This window comes from Pteropus medius, unplaced genomic scaffold (assembly GCF_902729225.1).
Source record: "Pteropus medius unplaced genomic scaffold, Ma_sr-lr_union100, whole genome shotgun sequence".
Classification (NCBI taxonomy): domain Eukaryota; kingdom Metazoa; phylum Chordata; class Mammalia; order Chiroptera; family Pteropodidae; genus Pteropus; species Pteropus medius.
Window position 1 is genome coordinate 15,006,233 of NW_024349802.1, and position 23,102 is coordinate 15,029,334.

Genomic DNA, 23,102 nt, shown 5'->3' on the forward strand with positions numbered 1-23,102 from the left:
TCTAAAACTTAATTGAATACTTTGTATCCCGACTGTAAATGGAAAATCAGTATAAAGTGCTATGGCTGTAAAGTAGCAGTAGATTACACAGTAATAACAGCTCACATGTACTGAGCCCTGGCTACTTGCCAAGCACTGTACTAAGTGTCTCACTTGTTCGAATCCTCACAGCTCTACGAGGTCGGAACTCTCATTTTACAGATGAGGAAACTGAGGCACAGAGGGATTAGCAAATTTGCCTACAGTTACACGATCAGTAAGTGAAGGAGGCATTTCAGGCTTCACGACCCAAGCTCCTCAGCACTGTTCTGTGCCGCGGCCCGAACAAAAACGAAAGTATTCTAGTCACACATAGATGGTTGGTGTTTTCGCTTCTCAGGGCTGCAGTAACCAAGTACCACAAACTGGGCGGCTTAAAGCAACGGAAGCATTCTCTCACGGTTCTCTGGAGGCTAGAATCCAAAATTAAGATGTTGGCAGGGCGACGCTTCCTCCAAAACCTCTAAGGGAGGATTCTCCCCTGCCTCTTCCAGCTTCCGGTAGCCCCAAGCATCCCTTGGCTTGCCGCGGCATCATTCTAAGCTCCGTCGTCACATGGCTGTCTTCCTTCTGTGTCTCTAAGTCTCTTCTCGTAAGGACAGCAGCCATATTGGATTAGGGCTCACCTAATGACTTCACCCTAACTTGATTACTACAAGACCCTATTTCCAAATAATGTCACATTCACAGATACCACAGTTAGGACTTTAACGTATCTTTGGGAAGGAGGGGAGTGGTGTTGGGGAGAGACACAATTCATCTCAACCCACAACAGTTGCTTACCCAAGGGATTTGCAAGTGCTAGAGAGGTGTTCAAGATTAGCTGTGACCTGAGACTTTCTCCTTTACACAGTCAGGACTGAGGGAGTCAGGAGAAGGGAAGGACAGTGCCTCTGTATTTCTGTGCCCTGTCCAGGTGCTAACTAAAATGAACCATCTCCTGCACCATCACCAGTACTTTGGAAAAAGGGGCTTAGCTTAAGAAAGCCATATATTAATTCTTCCAGCTTCCCAGACATCCCTCATGAAAGGATGGCAGTAGGAAGAGGGTGAAAAACGCAGCCTTCCAAAACTCCAGGCAGGCGGATGGAGGGCACAAAACTCACCTCTAGAACCTGCCTGGTATGGTTGGGCTGGCACAACAAATCCAGACAAATAAGAGTCTGCATCGGGGGGAATGAGGAAAGAAAGAACAACAGTAAAGACAGCAGTGGGGGAATCATTTATTTCCATACTGCTTCAGTGAAAATTTATAACAATCTCTTTACTAAGAGGGGTTTGAGGGCAGGGCGAGGGGGAGGGAGAAGGAGCTTTCTTGCTCTGTCAGACAAAGGTATCCTTAGTGGAAGGGGCTGCTGAGATTTCATAGAGTCGGGAGGTCCTCATCTTTAGTTCCCGGGCCACCTGACAGATGGAAAAAGGCCAACAGCAGTGCACCGCCAGCCAGTCCTCACACAGTGTGCCCTAGGGGGACAGCCCGTGTCTGTTCTGCTGCAAGCACAGAGGCTTGTTTCCGTTACCCAGAGCCCCCTGCAGTTCCACCTGATGGCCGACCCCATGCACTGTTTCCAAGACCCACCGGCTCCCCTAAGTCAGTGCCCCAGGACACAGCTCCACTGGGTTACCCAAGGGCCAAGCTGCTCATCAGCTAATCGGTCCTTGCGATTCAGAGACCTGTCTTTTGGGCGTTTGATATAGGCTTCATAATTGAAACTACTGATTTCTCTGTCAACATCTTTTTCTCTCTTAGGACTCAGTAATTAGAAGTATTTTATTTATGTCTTTGAAATGGTAATAAAGGCTCACGGTCCAAAATTCCCACAGTAAGAAGGGATAGGAAGTAAATAGTAAATCCCTTCTACAGCTGTCCCCAGCCACCCAGTTACCCTTCCGGGGGCAACCATTGTTGGCAGTTTCTTATCTACACTTCCACATAAATTCTCTGTCTATGCTAGGATGTACATATACGGTTTTTTTATGCAAATAGCTGCATACTTCTATGCCTTGCTGGTTTTTTTCTTTTTTCACTTAAAAATACATTTTAGGGATCATTTCATATGAATATATCAAGAGATGCTTTTTTAAAAAAAACCATCCACATCTTAATATGTATGACCTGTCTGTCCTCCATCTCTCATTATACCTCAGTCTCGGCTGCACTGGAAATCGACTGTCTGGCTCTTTGAAGAGTCCCCAGGGAACCCCTAAAGTGAATTCTGCATATGCCACATAGGCTACATTTTAAGTCAGACCATCCCAAATATATCCTCCAAATCTGATGTAATTCTGTCTTCTCCTCTTGATGCAGCAAAACAGAAGTGGCCCACTGACCAATAATCTGCATTATAAATAGGTCACCCCTGGAAATACCCTTCATGATGTGACATTTTGGTTAACATACATCCTACTAATAAAGAATGACATCAGAAATTTCTTGCTTTTCTTTTACCAAAGTCTTCCACTAAGCATGGTGTTTTTAAACAGCCTCACCCAGACTTTTTTGGGGGGGGGGAGGCCGAGGAGCACAGGTTTGAATGGCATCCAGGTTCTCATATAGATCCGGGTTCACATATACATTCAAACACACTTACCCGTATGTTATGTCTCTCTCTGGTGCCAATTCTCAGCGCAAAGGTGGACCCAGGTAACAATGGCCAACAAAAACACTCTCCATAATGCCTGGCGATGTCACACTCAAGACATATCGGACAAAAGAGACCACAGAAACCTGTCGATAACCACATAAAAGAAAGCCAAGTTTCTCAGAAGTTTCTCGGAGCAAATTCCCAACTCAAAGAGCATTTATAACCCTGTGCCATCAATTTAATGCTGCTTTGTCTCCCTGCAATCAGGGATTAAGAATGAATAACCAACTCTCAAGACTCAGTGTATGAAAATTGCCATAACTGAGCCACATCGAAATTGTCTTCTCTTGTTGTACACCGGCAAAGCTGAACCTGATACAATTCAGTTAGCATTCACTATGATGATTGTTTCTTCTTGTCAAGAGAAAGCATGAAATATTTTTTTTTTACAACTAGATCATAACTGCTGCTTCTATTATGTTCATCGATCTAATTTCAGTATTTAAAATAGACATAGTATATGATACTTTTCAATAACAGGCAATTTTTCCTGTAAATGTGATTGAAAGCTTTTATGGTATACTGATTCTGCCTGCTGTTCTTATCAGAACTTTATTCTATTTCTCAGGCCAGAAGGTTACTCTAATTTTTGCTAGTTTAATGGAGCCACTGACACCTGCCAGTTTTAATCTGTAAACCATTAGAGGCTTGGTTCCTTGAACATCAACTGGAAACAGTTTGTCATTTATTCATTCACTTATCTTTAACTACTGATACTGTTTCCTACACATTCTGCATGAACCAACTAACACAGAAGTTCTGTTTTAAATGTTTTGAGTTACAGACCCTCTGAAGAATATGATGATACCTATGTACTCGCTCCTCAAGGAAAAGGAAGAATACATGTACACAGACATGCAAAATTGTACATTCAATTTCACGGGTTCAAGGATCATTGAAAACTATCAACGGACTACAGGTTAAAAACTCCTGATATACAATTAATATATTATGTCATCTAACACTGAGAAAGATGACAACCTAGATGAATACAAATAATTAGGACTATGAAACAGTGGCAGGGGGGGAGCTAATAATAACCTTTAAAAATATATTAGATAAATACATTACTGAGGGATAATTAAATACAAGAAAATGCACAGATCACAAATGTTCAGTTAGATGAGTTTGACAATCATATTCCGCCAAGTAACCAAACGTGTGGAACACTGCCCTCGGCCTGGGATGGCCCCACGCATCTTCCCACCCCCACTCCACAGGCAACCATTACTCCGATTTCTATGCCCATAGATGAATTTTACCTCTTCTCAGACTTTGTATAAATGGAATCATGTTTACATTTGTAATTGTCTTCTTTTGTTCGACATCGTGTTTCTTGAGATTCATCTACGTTTTGTGAATCTGTAGTTTGTTTTTTTTTATCGTTTATCCGTTCTCTCACCGATTATTCCGATTTTTGCTATTATAAACAAGTACTATGAACGTTCATATACAAGTCTTTATGTGGACATACATCTTCATTTCACTTGGATTCCTGGAAATGGAATTGCTAGGTCATAGGGTAGATTTATGTTTAACTTGTTTGAGAAACTAATAAACAGTTCTCCAAAGTATTTACACCATTTAACACTCCCACCAGCAACGTGTGAGAATCCGTTATCCCACATCCTCACCAACATTTGCTATTGTCAGCCTTTATTTTAGCCATATTCATGAGGGTGAAATGGTAGCGATCATAGCCTTTTAGTGCACCAGATACAAAGGCTCACATATCATGTCACTAGCATACTAGAAGAACTTCCTGTCAAAGGCCTGTCTGCCTACCTATCCCTCCCTCCCACATCCTCACTATGAGCAGTGCAAAGTCCCACTCCCAAATTCAATAAGCAAGAAGCATAAAGATAGGAATGCTGTTTTATCTCATAACTTCCAAGGGCTGTTCCAGGACTCTGGACTTCTCCAGTGTCACATAAGGGGTGAGGTGGCACATGCACAAAAGCCATGAGGACTGGGGCTATTTGGGGAGGGGTGTGTGGTAAGACAAGGAACAGCTTATCTACAAGGAACAGAACATCGATTTCATCCATTCAGGAATCTTAAAATAATCGCTAAATCACATACTATAAGATTCAGGTGGCTGAAAACGAACTCTGTATACAGCCTTGAGTTGTTTCTAGGATGTTTCACTCCACATTTTTTTTAAAAAATCATTACTTCCAGTGAAATTGGCAGACCCCATCCAGCACTGACAACTGGTAGAAACAGCTCAGGGACAGCAAGTGGTCCAGTAAACTTACAGCGAGTTCAGAGTGGTCACACTGCATGCAATCTTAAATTAGGGGACTTTGAAATCATGACACACAAAAGTCAATCAAATCTCGCTTTATGCATGGATTATGAAATAGTGTAAAAGTCCCTGCAAATAAAAAAAGTATAAAAACTTGCAGAATTATAAAGCTGGCACACTAAGTGAGTAATAAATTGTGTTTACACAACTGCCAAAGCTGCACCACTTTAACGAGCAAAGGAAACACTCGCCATCCTCAGTAAGCACATTGTAGAGAAGCCGTTTTGTGCATCGGAACTCCTGTACTTATTTTTATGATTTGTGCGCTTTTTTAAAAACACATTGTTGTTTTTAATATTTTTCTTCATATGACCATTCAATTCCCTAGGGCTGGAAATCAGAAATGATTTAAAAAAAAAAAAACTATGAAAGCCAAACTTTTATTATGTAATAGCTAACATTCATACAAATTTAACCCTGTGCCAAGCACTGCTAAAAATACTTTGCATTAACTCATTTAATTCACACCATAATCCTATAAAATTATACTCTTCTTATGCCTATTTTACAGATGAGAAAACTGATACCTGGAGAGTTTAAGGTAATTCCCCCAAGTTCATACATTTGTTAGGAGGGGCGGAGGCCAGACTTGAGCTCACGTAGTCTGGCCCCAAAGTCTTAACTACTACATACAACACGTATGTCCATATGTCCTTATGTTTTATGCATTTATCTAGTATGCCACAAAGGTTGTGGGTTTGTATGCTTCGAAACAGTACCCTCACTACTAATACTTTATATTTATTCCTGTGGGACAGTCTTAAATCATGGAACTGCTTCAGGAAAGATCCTTTGTGTCAGGCATTAGTGGCCTGTACCGTGATGGAGCACAGTCTACTCACACCTCAAGAATGCGTAAGGGTGGGATGATGGAATTCTTTGTCTTGAAGAGTCTCTAGAAGAAAATTTTCCAATATATATCACAGGCCAAGGGTAAGTATCCAGAATATACCGAGAATTCCTACAAATCAATATATAAAGGATTAAACAAAAGAAGAAAACAGGCATAGGACACAGGCAGGGCTTTCACCAAAGAGAAAATACAAAGGGCCAATATCAAACATGAAAAGTTGCTCAGTGCTGTTAGTAATCACGGAAATGCATAATAAGACTGTCGGAAATCATATATCACCCATAAGAATGGCAAATTTTTCTTAAGTTTTTAAATATCAAACATTGTGGGGAACCTTGGAGAAGCAGGTGCTCCATGCACTGATAGTAGTGCGAACTGGTCCTGCACTCGGGAAGCAACCTGGCTGAATCCGACAAACTTTTAAACTCTCCCGGGCCCCGCAATTCCACTTATCAGGATCTACCCTCGAGTGATGCTTATACATGCACACAAAGCAGCAGGTGCCAGGATATCCACTGCTGTATTATTTGTAGCTTAAAATCTAAAACAAATGTACATTAATAGATGGAAGTGTAACTAAACCATGATGGTATAAATCATGCTGTGGAATAATTAAGAATGCAATGAAAGATCAATTAAGTACCAACAGAGTTAAATCTCTAAAACAGAGTTTGAGTTCAAAAATATTGCATAATGATATGTACGGCATACCATCATTTATGCTTTGTTTTAAAGAGCTAAAGTGCGTAGGCTCAAAAGGGATTTGAGCCATAAATTCATCCTCTTCCTCTTACACTCGAAGGCCTGGTGGTTGTGTAAGCACGCACAGCCTAAACATTCTTGGCCTGTTCTCTGAGATGGGTTCCACCTTATACTGTGGTTCATGCAATGTGGTTCATTATTCATCATTCTAACTCAAAGGGCAGCTGAGATAAAAATAATTATAAGAAGAAGAAGAAGCAGCCTACACAAAACCACAGCCTGGAGAGCCCCAGAGATCAAAAGTAGGAAAGGTGGGTGGAAATTGCAGCAAGGCACATTTCAGATCAATTATTGCAAAAAGGCAGAATCATCTGACAATAAGAGATGCTCAAAATAGGAATGGGGCACACGTACAGTGTGGGCGGGAGTGTAAATTAGTACAACTTCAAACTGAGAGCCGTTTGGCAACATCTATCAAGAGTAAAAAAAAAAAAAAGACTTAAAATGGTACATACTATTTGACCATCAGGTTTACTCCTCAACAATTAGCCAATAGATAAAGTCACAAGCATGCAAAATGACATCTGTACGAGTATATTCACACAGCAAAAAGTGTGGAAACCACGTAAAGATCCACAATGGGAATTTTTTGGATAAATGGAATCTATATAGCAGTTTAAAATATTAGCTCTAGAAGTGCAAATATGGTCTGATCACCTAGTCATATTGCCAAATTAAAACAAATGTGCAGAACAGTGTATTTACAGCTCTACTATTTGTGTAAATTGTATACACACACACACACCGCAAAACATCTGGAAGCATAGATACATTATTAACAACGGTGATCTCTGATGGCTTTGATTACAGGATACCGCTTCTTTTATAGCCTTGTGTATTTTTCTTTTTTACAACGATTATTGATACTTTAAAATAAAGAAATATTCATCTATTTTCATTCATTTTTTAAAACTTTATCTTTACAAGCATATAGATTGTATCTGGATTCAGGTAAGAGTGATTGCCTCTGGGGAGAAGTGAGAGAGAGAGAGAAAAGATGGAATACCTGCTTTTCATGTACCAAAAGGGTAGGTACTTTTGAATTTTGCATCATGTGCATGGTAATCTATTCAAAATCATTTTTTTTAAAGCACCGAGCTGGCTCCAAGGGAGAGAAGCCTTCCTCCCAGGAAATATTCAGAAAGCCAAGAATGTCAAGTCTTTGCCAGACATGCTGCAGAGGGGATTTAGATAAGCAGTGGACAGGCCAGACCAGCTGACCCAATATCCCTCCTAACTCTGAAACCTTATGACTCTTTCAATGAAGAGCGAGAAAGAACAAATCAAGTGAAAACACAGTTTAAAATTTATGCGCCGATGTGTCATTTGGGAAATATTTTGAAGCACCTTCTGCGGGCCAAGCGCTCTGCTGGAAACCAAAGACGTGAGCAAGACAGCAGTGGACCCTGCTTTCAGTGTGGACAGTCTACCCGAGACAGAGTTCGGGGACGTGGATTCCAGCCCAAAGACTTTTCATGCCTCCGTTCTCTTCCAGGAAACCAAAGAAAAGCCTGGCCCGCTTCATTCTACCCACCTTGGGCGTCTGATGGTTCCTAGTCCACACCAAGTTCATTACTGCCTGGTGCTCGTGGTGCCCTCCAAGGGAAGGTTGCTTGAGTGGCTGATTCTTTCCAATCTCAGCTATCAGCTTAAGTCAGTACCTCGGAGAGGCCATCCTGGACTCCTGTAATCTCCTTTCATAACTCCTTTTATCACCACTGCAATTATTTTACTGATTTATTTGCTTATTGTCTACCTCCTATAACAAACCTTCTCTGCCTCATTCACAACTATGTCTATAACCCCTATCACATGTCTCCACATAGATGGGAACTCAGCAAACTTTGAATTATAAACCAATGTTGGTAACACCTTTCACATGACCTTCTCTGGGGCAATGTCACCACCGTTCCCAAAGCTGGAATGCCCGGCCTTTTACCCACTCTGCCATTTAGCAGCCCTCACTTCACCTTGGCTTCACCTTCACATCCGAGCCTCCAGCAACCACACCTTCACAGGACACAGAAGCACCCGTTTGCTAATTCCAGGCAGGGAGAACTCACATGAAAGCACAGAGGTGGGAAGAGGCAGTCAGTTCAAAAAATATAATTACACTAAAATGAAGAAGCAAAATGTCAAAAAGAAAAGGAAATCATCGCTGTTCATAATGTACCCTTTGCTTAATGGATGACAAATTGTAGCAATAATTCTCCACAGTTAGTGAGAAGGTGTCCCAGGATGGGAATCTGGCATGGAACAAAGTCACGGCAAGAAGTTCTCCATTTTTGTTCCCCAGTTAGTCACAACTATTTTCACAGTAATTTGCTGGAAATTAAATTTTGTGGAGGAAGTAGCCATTTTAAACATGAAAGAAAGAAAGCTAGGATTCATAGCACTCATACGTCCCGGGAATTATGGGACAGATGAGTGTACAAAGTGATATTGCTTTTAAATTTCCTTCTAAGGCAATTAGCTAAGAGATACTATGAGCAGTCACAAAATGGAAGCCCATCCAAGGAACAATTAGAACACAGAACATCCAAGATCATTGCACTGTATATTCATGGCTTCTCCTCCATGGGTCATGCCCAATTGTAAAGAATATTGTACATATTTCTCCACGTCTTTCCTTTTCCCCTTCCCCTAGAATGGGCTCTCAGATGAAGCGAGGACTCCCCAGGAGACCCAGTGTGGTTGGTCTCTCGAACACCGCTGGGGGTGGGGAGCAGAGCTAAGCAACAAAGCAAGGTTTAAGCAGAGTGGTGAGAAGTGGTCCTTTCTTTGACCAACTTTTTAGGTACTCTTGGGATAGGACGGGAATCACTCTACAGCAGCCAGTCTAAGTCTCCTGACAATACTCTTTGCTCTCAACATGCTGGAAGATAATAAAAATGTATAACAACAATATTAATACCTAAGATTCACTAAGTACATTGTTGTATATTTGCTAGGATATTCCTGAGAACAGCACCCCAACAGAAAAATTTAGAAAATTATCCCTTCAATATTGTGGGCAATATTGATAGAACTGTCACTCAAAATGCCCTGGCCTTGCCAAGCAGCAGGCACATGACCTAAGCTAGGAAAATTGGGCTCTATCTGCTAAAACATCAATTCTCAGACAGGAAAACAACAGGATAAACATGTTTAGAGTTTATCAGACTATCAGCTAGCTTCCTGATAATGCATCTAGTCCCGCTGAGCTTAGTTTTTAGTTGGTATTTTGATTCTGCGAGTTACCCCATAGCCTTCTAATGAAATCCAATGTTTGCTTGTGTATTAGTTTCCTTGGGCTGCCAGACCAAAATACCACAAACTGGGCATCTTAAAACAATAGAAATCATTCTCTCACTAGAAAATTCTGGAGGCTAGAAGCCCGAAATCAATGAGTTGGCAGGGCTTGTTCCTTCTGGAAGCTCTGAGGTAAGAGTCTGTTCCACACCTCTCTCTAAGCTTTTGGTGGTTGCTAGCAATCTTTAGCATTCCTTGGCTAATAGATGCATTATTCTAATCTCTGCCTCCACCTTCACATGGCCTTCTTTTCAATGCATTTGTGTCTAAATTTCCCTCTTCTTATAAGAACGCCAGCTATTGGATTAGGGCCCACCTTCATCCAGTATAACCTCTTTTTAACTTGACTACTTTGCAAAAATCCTAGTTCAAAATAAGGTCACATTCAGAGCTTCCAGGTAGATGTGAATTTTGAGGAGACACTATTCCACCCAGTAAAGCATGCAACCAACAAAACTCTGATCCAGTTATGTTCCAAAGCAGCGTTAAGAGTAGATTCTATACATTATCTGCTTTAATCCTGACAACCACCCTTGAGTTGGGCACTTTTATTATCCTCGTTTGAGAGATAGAAAAATAAAGACCCAGAGAATTTGTCAAATGGCAGAGTTAAAATTCAAGGCAAGGTCTAAATCTGATACCAATGCATTCTCCTAATCACTGCATTATATTCCAGGCTCTGTCCTACTTGGAAAGGCATGTATGGCTCCCCAACCCCCAACCACACGCTATGAGAGGAAAACCATCCACCTCCCAATGTGAGGCTAGGTCTCCACATCTCCACATGGCTGATCTGCTTTCTCTGCACCTCAGTACTGGGTCACAACCAGAGTCCGAGAACCTGGAAGACAACCAGAAAGAATCCTGAGAGAATTAGAGAACAACTGGCCAGAATAATTGTCTGGTCAAAAGTCCACGCAGGTAGCAGAGGCAGGAAAAAAAAACAGCGGAGCTCAGGGTCAGATGGGCAAAGGGACAAGGATGGAAGGCAGGGTCTGGTGCTGGGCAGTCTCTGCTCTGGGAGGCCCCAGCATACAGTGAAGGCACAAGCCTGGATGATCAGAGCATCAGAAAACGCTGTTCAAGCTCTTCCCTCAGCAAGACTCTCGGCAGAATGAGGACTCACATCATGTAACAGTTCAGAGCTCTCCGAATGATCCAACATGTGAGGCTTTAGGACAAATTCAGATCTTCCCAAATAATCCTGTAAAAGGTAGGGAGAGCCATATTCCTCAAACATACTAGATCCACGGTCAGTTGGATTCTGAACTTAAGAGACTGCCCTTCAACCTTCAAAATGAACCTGTCCCCACCGCCCACTCCGAGAAAGATCCTGCGACCGAGTTGCTCCCTAAGGCAAGAGCATTAGGTCCTGGAAGGGGATACCAACATGTGACACCAGAGATGGGTCAGAATGTCCCGAGGCAAAAATAGAACTGATGTGTTTTGACCTTCAAACCCAGGGGAAAATCATGTAGCCAGAGGACAGGGTTGTTGGTACTTCTTTATAACTGAACCACTGTCTGCAAAGGTGTCAATCAACAAAGGGGGCTTCGTTTTGTGAGCTCTCCTATTGTTCTGAGAGTACTACACATTCTTCATAGGAATACTAGAATGAGATAGATAAGCAAAAACAAAATAAAAATTATTCATTAGCCTACCATCTGGACACATCGCTGTAAACATTTGTATTTGTATTATTCTAGATATTTTTCTAAATATTTCCACAAATGGTGTCTAAGATGCATAGTTTTACGATCTGCTTCTTTAACTTAAAAAATGTATCCAAAACAACTTCTCATCTCATTAAACGTTATTATACAACATGACTTTTGATGGCTGTATAATAATTCATTGTATGGATGCCCCCGTTAAGCACTTAGGTTGTTCCAGATTGTTGCTATAATAACCAATACTATGAAATTTAATGTTGCTGCTAAATCATTGCACATGATTTATTTCCTTAAAATAAATGCTTGAACATGTAATTACTGGATCAAAAGCTACGTAACACTTGGGGTTCTTTTCATATGTATTGCTAAACCATCTGCTGGGAAGGGTGTACCTTTTCTACTCCCACCAGCAGCAAATGAGAGAGCCCATTTCATGTCTTTGCCAACAGTGGATTTTGCCATTTAAAAAAATCTTTAAGTCACCGCTTAGTCTATAAAAGCATCCACATCTCTGAAAAGCAAGATTTTTCCTGCTAAGGAGTACATCTGAGTCACTAGAGTAATAGTCCAGTTATTTTGAAACCACTTAATTTCTGTCCCTGTGCCTGATGTCACTTTTCCACCCACTGATGTCTTGGGAAAGAAAATAGTGAAAGAGAATTTAAATGAAGAGGGAAAACGTACAAATTCTCCTCTCTTTGCAGACACTGAAGAGGCCGGTGCTCCAGTCCCCGCCAGTCTGGACAATCGTCGTGACTGTGGTCCTGCCACTGGCTCCCCAGACAGGCTGCTTCACCACAGCCTGGGCTGGCTCATGGCTCCTGGAGAGTCAAGGATGGTGATTTACTTAAAAACAAAGAAGATGGTTCAGAAAGACAATCATTTAGCCAAGACAGAGTGATAAAGAGGAGATAGCAACCCAGTGATGCCAGGCGGCTCTTAATTCATGACCCAAACTGCCCTCACCATCTCCCTCCCTCCTTCTTCATCCTACCTTCTCTGACTTTTTGCCCCATCACTATTAACGACATTATTATTCCAAATCCTGTCACTCAAACTCAATGTCCCTTCTACTTCTCAGTGCTTCTCAGTGTTTCATAATAGTTAAATCCACAAATTTGGAAGCAAGAGGCCTCAGTTCAAACCCCAGCATGCCATTTCCTGAAACAGGAGGCAGGCTGCATGGGAAGAGGATGCTTGGAACGCAGCCAGTCGAAACTGCCAGTGAAACATCAGGAGGAGGCCCAGCAAACAGCTGGAGATGCTGCACCAAACGTTGGAAGAGAGGTTAGGGTGGGGAGCTACCTGTCTAGAAGTGCAAAGTGCAGCTATGAAACATGCCCAGCTCTCTTATCCATTAGGCATTACAGACCCGGAATAAGGTATCGGCTCCAAAATATACAATCCGCAAAAATACAAATTAGTTAGTTAATGCTCAATTAAACACAAAAATCTAAATTATGTCAATCTCGTGAATTGTCAAATTTAGAATTCACAAATATCGTATTACATTTGAAAACAATTTATAATTCTCTCATTTAAAAAAAAAATCCCAAGTATGAATGACTGCAGCAGCCAATCATAAATGACTCACAGCCAAATGTCAAAAGCAAAATTATGAAAATCCTTTCACTTATTGTACAGCAAAAAGAAAAACGGATATAATGTATGGTGTGAGTACATTTTAATACATTCGTTATAAAGCGGGTGAGGGCTTATTGCCATGGACTGAATTGTATCCCTCAAATTCTTAAGCTGAAGCCAGCCCTCAGTGTGACTATTTGTAGACAGGGCTTTTAGGAGATAATTAAGGTTAAATGAGAAATGGAGGTGGGATCCCGATCCAACAGAATTGCTGGCCTTACGAGAAATGGAAAGGCCATGTGAACACACAGCGAGAAGGCTGCAAACCGGGAAGAGAGGCCGCACCATAACCGGACCGTGCGGCACCCTGGTCTTGGACTTACAGACTCCAGAACTGTGAGAAAATAAATTTCTGTTCTTCAAGCCACCCAGTCTATGGCATTCTGCTATGGCGGCCCAAGCAGACTAAGACTCCTATGAGAATTTCAAACTGGCCCAGAAGAAAATACCTTTACATATATCTCGTCTCCTCTAGTTCCATGAGAACTCCTTGAGGTCGGGGGCACATGCTGCTTCTCCCCCGCACCCTCAGAATCCAGCCTACCACCTTAAAACCTAGTGGGTGCACGTAGTTGTTGAACGGGATCAAACTGAATTGCCATGTCTCTTCCGTTATATTTGAGTCCTCAAGTCTATCTATAAATTATGTAGCCTTAACTGTGGTACCTTCTCTAGTAAAGACACAACTCTCAGGTGTGAATTGATGAAATAAAAGCAGAGAATCGCCTAAAAGCTTCCTGCATCCTTCCCCACAATCAGAGGATTTACCTCTCAATGCGATGCCTATAAATTGACGCTTCCGTCATTATACTAAGAGCTTCCAATTATCTCCAACTTCAGCAGAGGAATTTCTTAGGGCTGAGCCCCAGGATTCAATTTTCCCCTGAAATAAACCATTTACAGTTTGCAGCCCTAGAATAGAATTTTCTGCTTCTATCTCAGCATTATGTGCATAACACCTTTTATTATGGCGAGAAAGCCTGTCCCTTATCTAATCCAAATCAAATAACTAAGAGGATAGCTTTTCCTTACTGGAAATAAAAGTTGTTTTGTGTGTATTTTACCTAATTTTGAACTCAGGAAGTACATCATTGAGTTTCTTTCCTTCATACCCTGAATCTTTGGTGATTTTTATATTACAACGTTTGAACTGACAAGCATTGGCTAAAACATTTTAGTTCAAGATGATAGCTCATGTGTCATAATTAAAATAACAAGCATAGTACTTTCTATCTGCCAGGCACTCAGTAGTTCCTTTAAGAACCAAATAATTATTCAGGATCTGCTACAGGGATCAGACTAAAATAGCTACTGTAGCTTCCTGCACAGCTTTTAGCTCTATTATCCCAGAGAACCTTATAGCGCCATTAAGAAGGAGTTTAAAAACAGTGGGTAAACTGATGGTGACAAAGCTTTTCTAAATCAGAGCAGCTGTCCATGTCCCATCGAATGCTTTAATGAGTGGGAAAAGGTCAGATTCTAGATCCAGGCACGGTAATGTCCAAATGTGGCTCTGTTGCATTCTAGTTGGCTGACCTTGGGAAACACAACTTGTCATAGCCCTCAAGTCTGGTCTCCTCTTGCATAAAATTGGATTTAAAATATTCTACTTCCGTGGTTGCCAGGAGGATTAAACAAGATCATGTACTTGGCACATGGTAGGCATGCAATCAATGGCAGCTATTATTATTGTAGCTTAAAGATGCTGCACATGCCACAGAAACAAAAGGAAAGAAGGGAGGAAGGGAGGAAGGGAGGAGTGGAGAAGGAAGGAAGGAAGGAAGGAAGGAAGGAAGAAGGAAGGAAGGAAGGAAGGAAGGAAGGAAGGAAGGATGGATCTGGGACAGTTTCTCAGCTGTCATATGTGATACCCAAATACCTTAAAATTCAATCAAGGTGACCAATCATCTCAATTTGCCCAGGACTATGGGTTTTCCTAGGATGGAGAACTCTTAGTGCTAAAATCAGGAGTCTCGGGCAAACCAGGAGGTCGGGTCACCTTGATAGGCAGAGGGAGGCTTCTGCGGGTGGGAGGCAAGAGGCTGATCCCAATCATTCTAGTTATCTGCTCCTACCGAGTAACAGTGCTAGGACATACATTAGATACACACCCTCCTCCTCTGACTTCATTCTATTCTTCTCCTAGCAGCTAAGCAGACTCCCCCAGTGAATGTCCCCACATGCCTGTTGCTTCAGTCAGTGGGTGGGGGAAGCGGGGAAGGATTCACGTCACTCTCTTCTTTACTGAAACTTACAGTACTAAGAGTTCATTCTGCTTTCCACTCAGGTCTCCTTGATTATTTCATACTCTAAACTGAAGCCAAAACCCTTGAGTTTTTATTTCAAAAGAGTAGAAATTACTGGCAGCCATCGGAAATAGTTTCACTTGGTCAGGGTTCAACATTTTAAGAATAAAGAGACATCTTTTCACCCAAGCCAGCCCTTCTCTTTTCAGAAGGCCAGAAGGAACTAATCAGTTGCCCCCTTTTCAAGTGCACATGGCAGATGATTGCAACTACTTTCTCCCCAAGCCCATCTTTCTTTTCCTTGGCCCCTTATAAGAAGAGATTGATCCAATAGTCCGACCAAAGAGCCAAAGCTGGGGGTGAGGAGTGAAAATTCACCCTACTCCCTACCTCAAGCTGGAAATAAAATGTTCATCTTCAGATGATATGAGTGAAAGCAACAGAGGAGAGTGTATATTGAGTAAGGAAACATCCTCAGGAAACCTAGAGAAGTAATTTCCAAACCAACTCATGACAGGTATTTTCTTGTCATTCAGGCCTTCCTTTCTTTTCCCTTTGACGATAAGCTGACCGATTCTAAACTTAGGTTCAACCCAAAGTGAAAAGGCGCTTCTAAAGAATGTTGCCTTGATATTCTGGAACCTGACATCACAGCAGTGTAACTGACAGACAACTTATTCCCCGTGTGCATGTCCGTCTTACTCATCTGAAGGGAGATATAGTCTAAGTTTAAAAGCAAAACTTATCTTTGGTGGAAAATCCCTTTCCTTTGAGAGATACTTCTAATAAACATTTATCTAGCTAAGTGTCATTTAACCTTTCCTTAAAAGACTCAGCCTACGGATTTCTGCCATGTAGTGGAGGTGAGAAGCAGCAGGGGCCTCTCAGCATCCCCTGGACTCCTGGTCCAATTCAGCAAGAAGAGCCCCGTGACTAACCTGAAAGCAAGGACAGGGGGTAACTTTCAGCCCAGATATCCATCTCCTAAAGTTTGAGCTCTGCTAAGTTGTCCCAAGCCTTTAATAAGGCTTTTGAGAACTTACAGAAATCTCCTACTCTTGCAGGCACTTCACTGATCATGCTAGGAAAAGTGGTGCTGCTGCTTCCTACCCAGCCCAAACGGAGCCTGGTGAACAACTCAGGGCTAGGCCGGCGATCGCCTCCCCACCACTCCGAATCTTCAGGGTCTTAGGAGCACCTGAGATAGGCCTCTAGGACATGCATTTTGGATGTGTGGATCCCAGAAACTGGGAAAATGTCCTTTGAGAAACACACACACACACTGAGGGGAGGGGTCTGCAATCATAATTCAATATTAAAAAGACGACAGGAGGAAATTGCCAACTATATACTACATAGTCTTCTCATCAGACCCATAGAGCATGAATGGTTACGGTTCTGTACTTCAAAGCATTTTCTTGAGCAGGGTTGTTAGCAAAAGCCTACATAATACTTCTCACAAGGTTCTTCAGATACAGCTTTGTAATTGCCTTCGCTCGCTGGGTCTGGGCAACTCTCACCATCTTCCTAATGGGAAGACCGCGTCCTTGGACGGCCCTGTTCCTTGGCTTACCGCTCTATTCCACGTGCTTAACGCTGTGTTTGAAACACAATAAGCGCTGAATGTGGTGAATGAATGTGCTACAAGTGAAAATTCAACTTTATAAGAATAACAAAAATTAAGAGGTGATTACTTGCTTTGCAAAAAAAGATTTACAATAAGATCCTTTGAAGAGCTGAACAACCATTGTACATGTAAGCTGATTCCACATTTTAAATTTTCATTACCCAACTTTTCTAATCAAACATCTATTGTATGAAGTGACTAAACCACACGGCACACAGCTCCCTCACCTAAAAATTCAAAGAAAAAGAGAAAGAATAAAAAAGAACGTTCTTCTTTTAAAAAGAATGACCGCTATTTATGAAAAAGAAAAGATAGCATTAGAAAAATCACTATTTTGCATAGTCCCCAACATAATTTATTCAGGAAAGGATCTTCCAGGGACACTAAAACCATAAGGAAAAAATTGAGAACAGGACATTCCTAAGGTACCAAAACATCAGTCCACAGATTTCTAGCTACAAAAGAAATAATGTATCTTAACTCTGGAGAGTTCTGGAAATACTCAAAAATGTACCTTTACAACAGATAGTTCTGAGTTTTTGGGTTTTTTTTTTTTTAATATCTTTACAACAAAAACACTGGAAATAGTTTAAAATACATTATCTTTATAATGGAAAGTTCTGGAAGTGACCAAAATCTCTCTAAAATGGAGTTTTTAGAAATTATCAAATTAGTGTCACTAAGAATGGGACAAACTGACATTATGTACCTCTCAATATGATGCGATAGGAAATAATGTCTAAGCTAAATTTCATTGTCTCTAGACCACACTGTCGAATAGAAATGTAATACCCATCACATACGCATTTTAGCCGTTTTGTTAAGAGTAAAAAGACATTAATTTTAATATATTTAACCCAATATTCCAAATATATTTCAGCATATAAAATTGAGATATTTTATATTCTTTGTCATACTAAGTCTCTGAAATCTGAAGTGTATTCTACACTTTTATAGCATGCCTCAGACTAACGACATTTCAAGTGCTCTCTCCTGTTTTTTTGTATCCCCCCGTCCTCGCATCTTATAACCAATGAAGCTCTAAGCATAACAGTGGGCAATTAGAAAGCTTAACTGATGCTGTGAGTCTTGGGTGGCATCTGAGTATTTTCTAATACAGATGTAAAGCTATGTCCAAAGATATTAAGGAGAAAAAAAACATTTAACAAAGTACCAGCTAACACTGAAACCTACCAGAGCCAGACACACAGATATCTAAGAAATATTCTTTAGATTTTAGACACAACTACCACAAATTGTAAAAGTTTGGACATAACTACCACAAACTATAGAAGACATCTCATTCCCACTTACAAAATTTGCAGTAATTCTCCAGATAATTAAATCAACTTTGAATATCATTCTGGAATCTAAGAATCTTTATAAGGCCCAATTTACTTACCTGTTTCCAGTTTTTCCCTCATGCCTCCAAGATAAACATTCCATTCATGGCATCATCTCCCAAACAAGCTGAATGTTTGTTTTGACCTCCAAGCCCTTATCCACACTGAGTTCTAAACGCTAGCAATGTGGCCCTGCTCTCCAACTGCTATCCAACCCTAATCATCCTTCACGTCTCACCTCATGTGTAAATTCTTATCTGACTGGCCCATGGAAACTTCTCCTTCCTCTAACCTAACATCCCCGACAACGCTGGCCTTGGTCAAATACGATCCTGTTTGCCATGCATACCTTCCTTGTTTAATAAGTATGTTGTAATGGACTGGTAATACAGAGGCCAGGGTCTAACTTAGCTCTGCCACTGGTGTGTAGCATCTTGGGCAGGTCACTTTCCATCTCTAGGCCTGTTTCTTCATGTGGCCTCTCCGCAGTTCATTCCTTCGGCACATCAGCTGCACGTCCCTGCCTCAGAGCCTTTTTACCTGCTGTATCCTCTGCCTAAAATGCTTTTTTGCCCAGAACAAAACTATATATACATTTATCTTTGGACCTCAAGTCCACATCTAGAACTTTCTTCTTAAAATATACCTTCACACATATAAAACCGCATATTCACAAAGTTCCTTACTATATAATTCTATACAGTTTCTATAAAATGTCAAAAACTTAGAAACAACCTAAATGCCCACCCATAGGAGACGGAATCAATTATGGTCCACCTTTATGGTCCACCTTTATGGTGGTATTACACAGGGGAGAGAAGAGCGCGGCGGAGGGAGGGAAAGGAGGAAAAGGAGAGCGACAAAGAAAGAAACAGATCTCTATGAACCGAAGTGGTAAAATGTCCAGGCTATGTTGTTAACTTAAAAAAGCAAGGCGTAAAATAATTATATATAACATGCTAATTTTTGCTTGAGGAAGGAGAAATTAAAGTACATATAAACGTTTATTTGTGGAAAAAGAAACACAGGAAAGATAATTCAGAAACTCACAACAATAGTTTGCTATCAACCATGGGAATGTGGCGCGAGACAGTAAAAATTCTCTGAATAAACACAGTTTTGACTTCTAAACTGTGTATTTTACTTATTCACAAAATAAAAAAGGAAAAAAGCAAACTATAAAATTGAATAAAAAGAGAAACAAATGACTAACTCTATATTAAAAAACCGCAAATAAAAAAGAATTCATTCAAGTAACATTTGAACATAGTGCTCTGACTATATCTTTTAGTGAGATACATTTTAAGGACACAAAGAACTACAAAAAAAATATGTGTATACACACACACACACACACACACTGAACTCTACACTTAGATTTGTTAATAGTAGTATTTGATTGGTATTTCTGAAAATACTAATAGACCAAATTAGTAAATATATCAGCTTCTTCGGAACCAATTCTCACTGAGAAGATAAAATTTTTAACAGGAGAGGGAAGGAAAGAATTGTGATATTAGTAAAATTACGATTTAAAATATATGTATATATAAAATATATATAAAATATATATATATAAAATATATATATATATATATATATATATATATATATATATATATATATATATATATATATTTATATCTCTTAGCTCTGCCCATTGGAAAGGTCTAAAAACAATGCATGACTCCTTAATAGCAATAAACAAAACATAAAGATCTTGGTTTCTTAATACCATTCACTATTAAAATGAAGCAGAACTCCTTGGAGAAAGAGCTGATTCTAGTTCTGGGACAGGAAAGAAAATTCAAGGTGAGCTAGGAACTTCTTGCTGTGCCATTGAGCAATGAAATGTTCCAAGACTGATGTGGAGATATCAAAAGGACATAGGAATCACCTTGAATGGGACTCCCAGTAGATAATTTAGAAAAATTTGAGCAGTCAAAGTATGATAGTTATCGATGATAGCATATGTGAAAAAATATCCATCGGTCCGCAGTGATTTGAAAAGAATGATGGAATAAAAAGAGAGAGAGCAAAGAAGAATGATACCAAAATTAATGTGAAAGAAATGATAAAATTAAGAACTCAGCTTAGTACAACTACCAATGTAATAACTGGCAGAAAGATGATCCAAGAATACTACCATTTCATGAAAGTTTGCTGGTAAGCGAGATAGTTACCTAAGTCTCAAAATATCACCTGACAGACCTCTTATAAATTACAAGAAGAAAAAGGTACCTTTTCAATGGCAATGTCTATAGCTACTTTAATCAAGTGATCAAACTATCACCAGTAATGGGAACACACTGATAATCTCTGAGTCCCGATGTGGTGCAGTGGGAATGTCAACCATGTATTAGTCTTGTCGATTTTACTCTGAATCTGAACATCAGAACACAGACAAATCCAGATCATGAGGCAAACTACTAACAACTGGCATGAAGTTTTCAAAAGTGTGACTGTAATGAAAGACCAGAAAAGAAAACGAAAGCAGAAAAATTGTTCCTGTTTGTAGATCAAGAGACATGACCATAAAATGTAATGCTTGACCTTTGACTGGGCCCTGAGGGTTAAAAAAAAAAAAATTATTGATGACATACTGGGGAAATTTTGTTACCTCTTTTTCATTAGGAAAGCTTATTACCTAATATTACTGCATCAATGTTAACTTTCTTGAGCGAAATATATGTATATTGTGATTATACAGGAAAACGTCTTAGGTCTTAGGAGCATTGAAAGGTCAAGTGTCATGGTGTCTGCAACTTACTGTCAAATGGTTCAGGATTTTTAAAAAGTGTATCTAAATGCAAGGTGATATCCTGGATTGGATCCAGGCCATTTACCACTAACGTGTGGTGAAATCCAAACAAAGCCTATAATTTAGTTAATAGTAATGTGCCAATGTTAATTAATTTTGACAACTAATTCGAGGTTATGTAAGATGCTAACATTAGGGGAAACTGAGTGAGGGGTATACAGGAACTCTCTACATAATAGATGCAACTTTTCAGCAAATCTGAAACTATTCCAAAATTTAAAAAAATAATATGTATTTAGAAAGAAAGCAAACGTGGCAAATTTCTTTCTAAATAATAATAATATGTATTTAGAAAGAAAGCAAACTGGTAAATTTGGGTGACAGGTGTATGGGTCTTTACTGGCCAATTCTTTTGACTTTTTGGTAGGTTTAAAATTTGTCAAAATACAATGTTAAAAGAAAATAAAGCTACACAAGGTTAAAAGGGTGGTAAAAGATATCCAGCATGAACACTAGCAAAAAGAAAACTGGTGTCATTAATGTTAGACAAAGTAGACTCTCGGCAAAAAATGTTTCTAAAAATAGAGGAACATTTCCTAATTAGAAAAAGTTCAGTTTGCCAGGAAGATAATGGAATCTGAATTTATATGTGCTTACTAACACAGCACCAAAATATACAAAACAAAAACTGTCTGAACTAGGAGAAGTGAATCCATGGTTGTGAGAGATTTTAGTACTTGTCTCAAACACAAAGAGTAAAGTGAGGAAACAAAACAGTAGGGATATAGATTTGAACAACTCAATCTACGACTATGACCTAACGCACATATATAGGACTCTACAATTGCAGAATAAATATTCTTTTCAAGCTCAACTGGAACATGTATGAAAACTGATCAGGTGCTGGCCATAAACTTGTCTTTATGGCAGGAGGAAGGAGGCAGGCTTCTGAGGTGCTGGCATTGTGCTATCCCTTTACTGGGTGGTGATTAAAACAGTTTTGCTTGGCTGATAAATTGTTTTGTTGTTCATTTTTTTGTGTGTATTTTATATATTTTGCATGTATACTATATATTTCTTGTCGTTCACTTTTTGTGTATGTGCATTGTATTTCACAACTTAAAAAGATTAAAATCCCTTAGGAAGGTACCAATCGCCTATCACTACAGTAAGCCCAGTGCAGCCTGTTTTTCCTTCAGCATTTCAGCTAACTGCTGCTTTTTTCAGTTGAGTACCAGATGAGGTTAGGGCTTATGTTTATAGGCTTCCTTGTCTAAAACCTATGTATCTTTTAACACAAAAAACATATTCAGCCCAGCAAGATGCTTGTTCTAAGAGAGACACTCAGGCGTTGAGATTGTGGGAACAGAGCATCCATGAACCCCAACTAATAATCCAAGGCAGCATAGATTCATAGGCTCGATTTAATAAAACAGACACAATCACTCACAATATTAAAATTATTTTTTTTCTTTTTTCTTTTTGCCAAGAACATATTATTTGATTTGCCTAAATTAAACAGAAGCAGGCTTGTGTTTATGCACCAGGAAAGACTACCCTGATCTGGGGAATAACTAAGGCTATGCACACTGAGGGAGCAGGAAAAGAATTTAAAGCAAAGAGAACTACGAAACAGTTACCCCAAAGGAACAAATACAAATTACGTGGGTATAGCCTATAGCAATCTTAAGCCAATCTGCCCGAGTTTTTATTATTATTATTATTATTATTATTATTATTTATCACCAACATTTACTGAAGGCTCACCATCACCATCAGTAACATTACTGAAGGCTAACCACTTGCTGAGCACTATGATTTTGATTTTTCCCAGATTGTTTCATCTACACATCTTACGAAGCCTATAAAGTAAGTACCTTATTAATTCCATTTTATAGATGGAGAAACAG

The 23,102-nt window shown here is 39.9% G+C and overlaps 1 protein-coding gene across 1 annotated transcript; it reads right to left on the reverse strand.

The window, feature by feature from the left end:
• Nucleotides 1–331: 331 nt before the first annotated feature.
• PLAC8L1 (PLAC8 like 1) lies at nucleotides 332–16,738 on the reverse strand. The gene is made up of 4 exons (XM_039836451.1): nucleotides 15,852–16,738; nucleotides 12,256–12,392; nucleotides 2,631–2,767; nucleotides 332–1,503 (listed from the first exon to the last, which is right to left on the reverse strand). Exons 1-4 carry the CDS (start codon nucleotides 15,971–15,973, stop codon nucleotides 1,363–1,365), a joined length of 537 nt encoding a protein of 178 aa, XP_039692385.1. The 5' UTR covers nucleotides 15,974–16,738; the 3' UTR covers nucleotides 332–1,362.
• Nucleotides 16,739–23,102: the final 6,364 nt, after the last annotated feature.